This window comes from Miniopterus natalensis, chromosome 16 (assembly GCF_054644295.1).
Source record: "Miniopterus natalensis isolate mMinNat1 chromosome 16, mMinNat1.hap1, whole genome shotgun sequence".
Lineage (NCBI taxonomy): Eukaryota > Metazoa > Chordata > Mammalia > Chiroptera > Miniopteridae > Miniopterus > Miniopterus natalensis.
In genome coordinates this window covers 7,270,639-7,281,172 of record NC_142096.1, presented here as the reverse complement: position 1 = coordinate 7,281,172, position 10,534 = coordinate 7,270,639, and the positions used below count along the sequence as shown (strand labels likewise).

Below are 10,534 nucleotides of genomic sequence, written 5' to 3'. Positions count from 1 at the left end.
ATGGAACCATTTGGAAAAACAGTGCCTGGGGATGCCCACCCAAAGGATATCTTTTCCTGGAATTTGGCAGCCGTTGGGCGTAAAGGACCCAGGAGGGCAGGTCTCCCTGTCTTCCATTCCCACCCATTAATTCCTCCAACGCCCTCTACCCAGGCAGGGCTCCTACAGTGGGTTGAACCAAAACACGTGCACACAGCGCCAGTGGGTTGCAGTTATGTATTCAGTTTCCTACATACGGGAGTCACGGGCCTAGGAAAGGGGAGAGAAACACTGGAAGAGCTGCCTGGCTGGAGTAACTACTTAAAAGCTAAATCATGGCTTCCTACACTTTACAAAATCATCTTCCTACAGGAAAACCGGCTGCCGCAGGGATAGCAGGGGTTGCAAGGGTCACACGGGCTGCAGGGGTTGCAGGGGTTGCAGGGGCTGCAGGGGCTGCAGGGGTTGCAGGGGCTGCAGGGGTTGCAGGGGGACGCGCAGGGGTAGCAGGGGGACTCGATCTTGACGCAGCTGCCGAGCCCGTAGGAGTAGGTCACGTCCTTCTCGTCCACACAGGGGGGCAGGCTGAACTCCTTGCAGATGTTCATGTAGCTGTACTTCTTGGACCCGAGGCAGTCATACCTGTTCTCCCGCTCGGCCGACACACACACCTTTCCGTCCTTGACCCGCACTTTTACTTGATCGGGCTCGAAGCCGCACACGTTCACCGATCCTAAAATGTTACTGCTACAGCAAGAGGAGGCCAGGATCCTGTTTGTTGTTCTTCTCAGTCTGAAATTTAGAAAGTGGAAAGGGCGGGACGAGAAGCTCAGGCCTCAGGTCTCAGGCACCGCTTGAGAAGCAATATTTTGATCTCTGGTTTTTTTTTAAGAGCCAACGTAAACACTAGTCATTGTGAAAATCAAACTTTACAGAAGCGTATAAAGCAAAAAATGACAGGCCTCCCCCGGGTAAACCTCTATGAACAACATATAGGTGTGTGGCTTTCCGGATCTTTCTCTTGTATTTAAATCCCAGCTCCTCCTCTGATTAGTTAAGGCCAGTTGGCAGGCTCCTTAACCTCTCTGTGCCTCAGTTTCCTCATCTGTGAAACGAAAATTATAACAGTACCTACATCATAATATTGGAGGGTTCGATGAAATGATGTATTTGCTTAAAATTGTGCTTGGCACATTATAAACCCTGGTTAATTATTACCATGATCATTGTCATTACTACTATTATGTTTTTAAAGGGGATCCAACTAATAAGATACCATTTAAAATTTGCATTAATGATGGCTGTTAGCCTTAGAATTCAGCCCTGCTTGTCCACAGAACTGGTGCCACCACTGGGCCATCACACAGACTCAGTCTGAACACTCCATCAACAAATGACAAGGCAGGACGCTAGGGCCTGGCTCCGTCTCCTGTTTGAGGCTGCTCCAGACTCTGGCTGGCTGGCCCCAGCAGAGAAATCAGCTTGGAGGGATGTGTGGTGGGTCCTACCAGCTTGCAAGGGTTGACTATGCATGTCCCTTCCCACCTGCTCATCCAGTGACTTCATGTTGATAGCCTGAAATATATCATGGTGAGAATATTTACACCATGGGAATTGGTAAACACTACACATCAAGGTTTTTCTCCCCCCCTCCACCAAGCTGATTGGTAAATACCACTGTTTGTGGCCCCTAGAGCTGCCTTGTCGCTGCTCAGCAGTCCTGTGTATAAATCCTTAATAATAAAACAACAACAACAGCTCACACTGATAGATCACTTGTGATACATCAAGAGGTAGTAAAGTGAAATGCTTAAGAGACTAGGTTCAAATCTTGGTTCTGCCATGTGGACAAGTTACTGAATCTCTTTGCCTCAGTTTCCTCATCTACAAATTTGGGGCCTACTTCTAGGGTTGTTGTGAGGCTTAAGTTAATGAATAAAAAGTACTGCACATTATGCTTGGCACTTGATTAAGATGCTGGGTTTTGTCCCCCCCCCCCCATACACACAATGTACCAGGGAAAGGGCTAAGCTGGTAAAGACATTGTTTCGTCTAATCTCCACAATAACCCTTGGATGCAGATGTAATTATCACTGTTTTACAGATGAGAAGGTATAGGTGGCGAATGGCAGAGTCTGGATTCAAATTCAGGCCTGTTAATGGCAAGGTTATGATTTCAACCCTCAGTCAGACTGAGCTGTCAGTCACTGCAGCCTGGTGTGAGTCCTGTGTGCTCTGGCCTGCCTCGGGGTCCACTTTCTAACTGCCAGATCCTTCTAAACACAACTTAATGCTCTGAAATGCTCCTTTTATTCCTTAACATAAGAAAAAAAAAATCTGTGTTCTGAGAGATACTCCTGGCAAATCTTGCATCTCTCTGTGTCCAAAGGAAGGCTTTGGAGTGTGATTTCTAGAACTTCTTCCAGTTTGAGGAGCCTAGACTCATTGATTAGGTTATTGGTTTGGGATACATTTTTAATTCTTACTTTTTATGCTGAATTTTGTTTATACACTTGCATAAGTTATACAAGTTCATTGTAGAAAAATCAGAAAATACAGATAAGCAAAAAGATGGTATATTTCAAAAAATACCCATAATCCTAAATAACATTTAACGTTTTGGGGTTCGACTTTATTCTGTGTGTGTATGTGTATATATTTCTGCATACACATATAGAGAGTTTTGTGTGTGTTTATGAAATCACTCTATACATATTGCTTTGAATCTGTATTTTTACTTGGTAGCCCTAACACGACTGATTTAACAACGTGAGCCCTTGTGCTGACAGTTACAAACCAGGGCTCTTAGTGGCTAATTCCTAAGTGGTCAAACAGAATGCTGTCCTAGAAGGTGCTGAGGCCAAGAGAACATGTATGCAAGGCACCCAGAGGACTGTGACAGTCATTCGGCTCCATTTCCACCCCTGGGGGAGGGATGGGGCCCAGACGTCTTTCATGCCGTGGGTGTGCCAGGGTACCCACAGGCCATACTAAGAAGAAAGGAAGAGAACTGGGCTTTCTTGAAAATCTGTATGCATCCCTGAGAGAACAGGGGAAAAAGCACTCTGTCTCCCTGGATGGCAGAGGAGAGCACACAAAGGCGCACCAGGCCCTCTGTGGATGGAGCACAGGGGTGAGGCCCCAACAGCCAAAGCCAAGAGGAGCACAGAGCGGACCAAGTGCCCCCGGATCTCTCAAGAATCTCCCTTGGGGTGTGTGGGCTGAGCGTCAAGCTCTTCTGTTCAGCTCAGACCTTCCAGCTGGAGATGATAAACATCAAAGCCCACCATGAAGGCAGGGCTGGACCTCACAGAGAATGACCAGGGGCCCCAAACGGGGTTGCTGGACCTGGCTACTGCCGCGACTGATTTCACCTAAGCCCCAGGCCCTCTGCAGGAGGTGGATCTGGGAGCCAGATCTACAAGCCACAGCCGACTCCCAGGTCCATCTCCTCCTCTTAGCGACCTGCATGCTGGGGTTCAATTTCATGTATTGTATTGCTTAGATTCCCCCTCTTCACTCTGGTCCCCTTTGCCCCTGCAGCAGCTGCACAAGTCTCTCTCCAATGTGGATCTTCAGGAAACTGCCTAAGAGTCTTGGCAAGGTCAGGTTTCTTCTTCCATTTGCTTCTAGGTCAGGGGCTATCGGAGAGGATGTGTGGGGTTAGGAGACGTGCCAGAGCCACATCTTATTTATCAGACTCAACTCGCAACTTGCAACTTGCAACTTGACTCCTGTCTGGCGATGGACCTGTCATCCCACCTGGGATTTTCCGCGGCTCTGCGGGGATTGCCTCCGGTATTATCACGAGGGTGGAGCTTGGCCACAACAAACATGGGGAGAGCGGCCCCTTTGGTTTGGTGCAGAAGCCTCATGGGAAGCTGGGGCAAAGGGAGGGGACAGCCGGTGCCTGTGTCTGCCACCTGTTCTCCCTCCTGAAGCTGACTTGCGCCTGAATGTGCGACCCAGCTCCTCCATGTGACACATCGCCTGCTGCAGCGATGAGCTATACAGCCAGGTGTCTTCACAAAGATAGAAGTGACGTCCAGCCAGGTGATGCGTAAAGCGATGAAAATGTCACAAAGGCCTGTCCCTACCCCAGAGCCAGGGGAAGCAGGCCTTTCACGAGCGGTCCTTGAAGGACTCGGCTCTTTCTCGTACGTAGACCCTTCCAAGGCCTGTTAAACTAGGTTCCTCTTTTCCAGCACGATTTCCCTTCTTTTCCTGCCTTGTCTCTCTTCTCCAGATTCTGGGTGATACTGAAGGACAGTGTCGCCCGCAGGAGCAGAGCAGCACACTGCAGGTGCATCTGAGTCCCCAAGAGAGCTTGTTGAGACAGGTGGCGGGGTCCCACCCCGCAGCTTCTGACCCAAGGGTCTGCCAGAGGAGCTGAGAATTTGCATTTCTAACAAGTGCTGCTGGTCCCCAGACCCCTCCTGGAGAACCACTGGCCAGACCAGGCAAGCCTGGCCTCAGGTCCCCGGCCTCCCAGCCCCTGGTGATCGAGGGCACGGCTGCGAAGACTCTCGTTGTCTATAAGGTGGCCAAGCTGGCACAAGGATGAAAGGAAGCGGAAGTTGGAGGGACACAGTTTCCACTCAGTAGAGGGAAAGGCTATCAGGCTGTACCAGGCTCCGCCTCACGCAGGCTTTCCCAAAACCCGAGGCTGTGAATGACTAAGCCCAAGTCCTGTATCATTAAACAAGGTCAAACCAAGTAGCAGACGTGCACTTGGCCTAGACGGGCCCCAGCTCATACCCCTGCCACCCTGGGGTGACTCGGCTCTGAGACCTGTGTGTGTGAAGAGACTGTGATGAGAGGGGACCGAGAGGCCCGACTGACTTCCACAGAGGGAAGGAGAAGAGCTCTGCTCTCAGTGGGACAGCCGGCCTGCCACCAGCCACAAAGCCTCCAGGGTTCTCCCCTAACTGGGCCATGATTCTGAGTCAGGGAATGGGGGGAATGGGGGGAACGGGACGAAAAGATTTCCCCGAGGGCTTAGGACTGGGCTAAACCCCAAAGAAGTCACCGGAGGGTCGAGCGTCATCAGCCACAAGAGTGAGTCAGTGGAAACCTCATTCTCAGAGTGCAAAGGGGCAACCCAGGAAAGAAATGAGAAGGCAGATCCTTGAGGTTTCCAGAAGATGGGGTGCCCCTTGTGCGGGGATCTTCAAGGGAATTTTTTGCTGAGACGCAGGCCAGCCGCGGTGGTGAGTGGAGGGAAGCGCAGCCTCAGGGCCGGTTTCCAGGAGTGAGCAGAGGCTGCTGGGTGGGGGCCGCTGCCCCCGGGGGTGGCAGCAAGTGGAGGTTCCTCCCTCCCTAAAGCCAGCTGCAGGGGGCCCGAGCCTCGAGGGGGCTTCACCCCCACCCAACAAACCCCTACGGGCAGGGCCGAGCGGCCGCTGGCTGTGCCTCGTCTCTCCCACGTCAGCGCCGGGGACCGAGCGCCCAGGGAGTGTGGCGGTGGCTGAGGTGCGGGCCAGGTGGGCTGGTGGCACCGCTTCTTGCAGAGGAAGCCACATCCGGCTTCTTCAGTCCTCCTGCGTCGGGGAGAGGGAGGCAGAGTCGGGGACCGAGCGTGCGCCTGCTGGGCGAAGGTTCGTTTGGTGGGGAAAAGACCGCGCCAAAGGAGCTAAAGAAACAGAAGCACTCCCCGGGGTCCCTGCTAAGGGAGGTGCTGCCAGCCGGCTCCCCAGGCAGCTGCCCAGCCAACAGCGGGCACGGAGGGGGCCTTCTACGCCCAGCTGAAAAGCTACAGCACCCACGTGCGCACAGACGCGCAGGCACACAGGTCAGTCACATACACATACACTCAGGGATGCTCAAGAAACTCTTGGGGGGATTTAACTGTTGGCAAACTCTTCCTATCAGCTATTAAAGGAGCCCCCGGAAACAGCAGACTCGCTCCCACCCAGCAACACAGTTCCACGGGGCCGTGGCAACTACAGGCCACGGAACCTTACTTTCTGGGTTGGCAAAGAACCTTCTGGCCAACAAAGCCTGGCATCTGGAAGGACATGTATCCCTAAGCAAACAGCTGGCATTCTCGAAAGGAGTGAGAGGTCATAGATATGATTTCTAAACTCAAAAAGCCTCAGGCAACGTCTCTCACCCCAAATTGTTTTTAAAAGTGGCGTCAGTGGGACCTTTCTGGATCTATTTAGTCATGGATTGGGAGTTAGCTGAGAGAAGAGGAGGCATTCCACTGAAAGAAAAAATATTAACAGAGAGAGTCCTCTGGGATTGGGCTAGATAAAGGTTTGACATTTTCATCCATAGTCAGGAAAATTGAATATTTAGGATGGCGAAATGTCAAGCTGTCAGAAGTAGAGCATAGGAGGGTTTCACAAGGTGGGATGAATGTTCTGGAAGGCAAGTGGCTGAGAGGAGACATCAGAGGGCAAGTCTGAGGTCACTTCTAAAATGGATCTATCAAGTTGAGAGAGCTGGGAATTAATGTAAAGACATCACCAGCTTCATGTACTGCCGCAGGCACAGAAAAAATTAGCAAAAATCCAGACATTGTCAGGGCAAGTGTCACAAACCATAGAAAGCATTACCTCAAGTATAAACCACTCGGCTGGGAATTAAGCCTGAAGTTGCGTCTACTGCACACCAAGAATTAGGGCCTCCTGGAGGAGGCGGGGGTGCCCCGGTGATAAAGAACAGAGGCATTCTCCCCTGGAGAGTCTGGAAGGTAGGGACAGCCAGGAGACAAAGGCTGAAGGGACTTGGATCAAAGGCCACCCAGCACTCAAAGAGAGAGGGAGAGTGGGCACAGATCTGCTCACCCTTCACTTAGACCATGTGTTACAAAAGCATCCCTGATTCAGTGTGAATAATTTTTGTTACATGATTCTCGAAGGGGTAAAAATAAAAAGTGGTTCACATTGAGTGTAGGTGAGTTAGTTTATAGGCAACAGCCCCATCCTACACTACTAAGAGAGGTTTGTTCCTGACCTTTGGTGACTGATGACATGAACAATAATTGCCTTGTTACCCTTTCCAGTGAAACATCACTGTCACTGTTGTCAAGGGTCTCACTCCCTCTCTGTCGCTCTCTGTCTCCCTATCTATCTGTCTATCTAATCGATTAATTTATCACCAGGATAGGACAATGCTGTTTAAAGATACAAATGAGTAGTAAGTAAGTTCTAGAGATCTAATATTGACACAGTATAGTTAATGTAGACAATAATATTGTATTATAATCATCACACTTGCTAAGGGACTAGAACTTAATTATGCCAATCACTAAAAAGAAATGATAATTATGTAATGTGGTAGATGTGTTAATCATTACTACAACGGCAGTCATATTACAATATATAAAAGTATCAAGTTAACATGTCGTATACCTTAAATTTACACAATGTTATACATCAAATATAGTTCAACAAACATATCTGGCATCTGTTTGTTCATATCTTTGAAAAACAGCATGTAAACTAGTTTTCCTGTACCTTGCTTTTTTTACTTACTACATCAATACATAAAATGCTTCATCAGCCCTATTCACAGCCACATTGTCACTCCAGCGTATGGGTGGACCAGAATTCATTCCACCGGGGACTGTGCTGCCAGCCATTCTTTTCATCAATAGTAACAGACTAAGTGGCGTTTGTGGAAAGTAAGAAAAGGAAAGCTTTCTCCAGGCCAGAAAAGAAAATGTAATCAAACAGAATTTTTTAAAATGACTTTTCAAATCACCCACCTCAATTAAAACCTTTCACTGTGTTCTGAACGCTGAGACCCTTAGTTCTGTGGTTTCTTAGCACCACCTTTCCTGGAGTTGCAGGGAGAGGCCAAGATAATAGATCCAACTCCAGATGACTTTCAAGTCTTTGTCTGGAGTCGGGGGTGGGAGGAAGGTCCCCCCCTTATTCCTACAAAACCCGGAAAATGCCTCTATTGCTCCGTTTGCCCCCTGCTCTTACAGCCTCTGGCAAACAGGAAGGACTTGATCAATTATTATTACTTCTCCTGGAGTCATTTCTGTGAGTCCAAATATACTCAAATCACCTTATTCATAACCAGAAAAATGTGCAGTTTGCTGCTTCCAATCGCTTTTTCATGGCACCCCCCGCTTCTGCCCCTCACTCCAGCCATATTATCTATCATGGCGGCACTCCTGCTGCCAGCCGGCAACAGCCCTGCCAACTGCCATCACTACGCTGTCTTTTGAGACTCTCATCGTTCCCGTCACAGACCCCTTTACCCTTCTTAAATCTTTGCTAAGCCACCGGAGCCGCTGTCTCGAACCCCCTTCATCTTCGCTCAAGCGCCGATTGTCCCGTCTCCGCGCCTCCCTTATTCCGGCGTACGAGGCTAAATGGACCAACTCTAAGAATCTTAAAAACGTTCCCCGCGCCCGGCCGGGCGTGGCTCAGCCGGTGAGCAGCGCCCCAGGACCCAGGCGATCGGGGCTGGATCCCCGGTCAGGGTGCAGGCCCGGGGGGCGGGCTGGATCCCCAGCCGGGGGCCTGCAGGAGGCGGCCGATCCGTGGCTCTCTCATCACGGATGTTCCTCTCTCCCCCTCCCTTCCTCTCTCTGAAATCAATAAGGATATATTTTTAAAAACATAATAATAAAATAAAAAGCGCCCTTACTTGGCCAGCTCCCTCTTTTCGTCTTCTATGGCCCTGATGGCCTTCCTCTCCAGGCTCCTGAGGGACGGGCGCAGGCAGTAGAGCTTGACGTCGCACAGGCAGCAGGGGTAGAGGTCGCACAGGCCGCAGGAGCGGGCGCGCTTGGCGTAGCACAGGCAGTAGGGGTAGGGGTGCAGGTCGCAGCAGCAGTAGGGGTGCATGTACAGGTCGCACAGGCAGCGCGCGCTGAGCTCGTCGATGCAGCGCAGCTGCCGCAGCTCCCTGTCCACCTTCTTGATGTCCCTTCTGACGCTGTCCAGAAGACAACTCAGGGCAGCCATTACCGTCACGCCTTATTGTTCTCCGAGCACCTGTGGGAAATGGCACTCGGGGGGGGGAAAAAATTGTTCTAAGCTCTTCTCAGAAGTTTCTTTTAAAAATAAATGAGGCACGCGCGCTTCGCTTACTTTAAAGCTTGGGTTCTGTGACCTCACCGCCCCCTGAGCGTGTCACAGTCCTGGGGTTGCCGGGTGAACCGCACACAGGCACGGTCCCCGGAGGCCCCCCTCGGGCCTCCAGGGCGGCTCTCAGGACCGTACCAGTGTTGAGATGTCGTTCGCCTCGAAGGCGGACGGGTCCCCCCCCCCCCCCCGGGCGCTCACAGCTCTTTGGGGGTTCACGGGGCTAAGCTTTGATGTTCTTGACTTGTGTGTGTGTGTGCCCTGGGGACTGGCCAAGGCCGGGCAGATGTCAGTGTGGGCGATGGAAGGAGCTGCCTGGCAGCGTTCTCTGTGTTCTTCGAGGGCTCCAGCCTTGACCTGGCACTGAGCCTTGCCCCTTACGCTCTGGGATTCATTCTGGCTCCTGGTCTCTTCGTATATAGATGATAAAGAGCTTTCCCATGGTTCCCCTTACAAAGTCATCCTCCGTTTAGTCTTTGCCCTTGACCCTTTGAGCCCCAAGTCTCTGAGTCCTGCCCTTTCTTTTTAATCCTCAACTTTTATTGATTTTAGAGAGAGAGGGAAAGGGAGAGAGAAAGAAAAAAACACTTATGTGAAAGAGAAACCTGAATCCATTGCCTCCTGTATGCAACCCAACCAGGGATAGAACACACAACCTGGGTATGCGCCCTGACCAGGAATTGAACCTGCAGCCCCTCAGTGTAAGGGACAGGACAAAGCTCCAACCAGCTGAGCCACACTGGCCAGGGCTGAGTCCTACCCTTTCTTTAAGAGCTGGTGTCCTGGCTCTCCTGGGACATCAGTTCTCCAGTAGCCAGGGTCCTGCTCTTAAGTACCCATCTCTCAATGCTCAGGGCCCTGTCCTTGGTCACCACTGCCCAGCAACTACACCTCTGTTCTTGTGTCCAAGCCTCCAGATGTCTTATTTCTGAGTGCTTGACAGTCTTGTAGCCAACTGCCTGATGTTGCTTGAAGCCAACTGCCTGAAACCCCTACTTAGGCAGGTTTCCTGTGCTCCCAACTGGATCAACACGCTGGACCTCAGCCTCAGCCTCAGCCTTGGCTCGAGTGCTTGGGCCCTTCCCCTCAAACTGCTATCCAGCTCTCAAATCCCCTTTTATGGACTAAGACACCGAGTACTTGAGGACAAGTAGTTGGATGTGACACTAGAGAAGGAGACAAGGGCCAAGTCTGAAGGGACTTGTGGGCCAGCCAAAGAGTTTGGACTTTATTTTGAGCACAATGAAGAATCGGTGATTTTCTTTGTTGTTGGGAGAAGTTGAAAGGTAAGTCTGACAGCCATACTGAAGGTACATTGTCAGGGGACAACAGTAGAGGTGTCTTCCGCTGGAAGGCAAGAGATAGCCAAAGTCTAGAATGGGGGTCCCAGCTATAGGGATGGCAAGAAGGAAGCCAATGGGATCACCTTCCCCACATCCACTCAGGTCCCATCCAGTCCATTCTCCATGTGTCAGCTAGAGTGACTTTCATATATAAATCTGTGA

At 50.9% G+C, this 10,534-nt stretch overlaps 1 protein-coding gene across 1 annotated transcript; it reads right to left on the bottom strand.

Annotated features, from left to right (window-relative positions):
• Positions 1 to 329: 329 nt before the first annotated feature.
• Positions 330 to 8,909, bottom strand: ODF1 (outer dense fiber of sperm tails 1). Its single transcript, XM_016198523.2, has 2 exons — positions 8,590 to 8,909; positions 330 to 771 (listed from the first exon to the last, which is right to left on the bottom strand). The coding sequence occupies exons 1-2, from the start codon at positions 8,907 to 8,909 to the stop codon at positions 330 to 332; spliced, it is 762 nt and encodes a 253-aa protein (XP_016054009.2).
• Between the last annotated feature and the right edge of the window lie 1,625 nt (positions 8,910 to 10,534).

Excerpts from the sequence above, each read along its gene's own strand:
- ODF1 (XM_016198523.2), bottom strand. The coding sequence starts at position 8,909 with ATGGCTGCCCTGAGTTGTCTTCTGGACAGCGTCAGAAGGGACATCAAG. Across the intron at positions 772-8,589 it reads GAAAAGAGGGAGCTGGCCAA|ACTGAGAAGAACAACAAACA; the intron begins GTAAGGGCGCTT and ends TCTAAATTTCAG.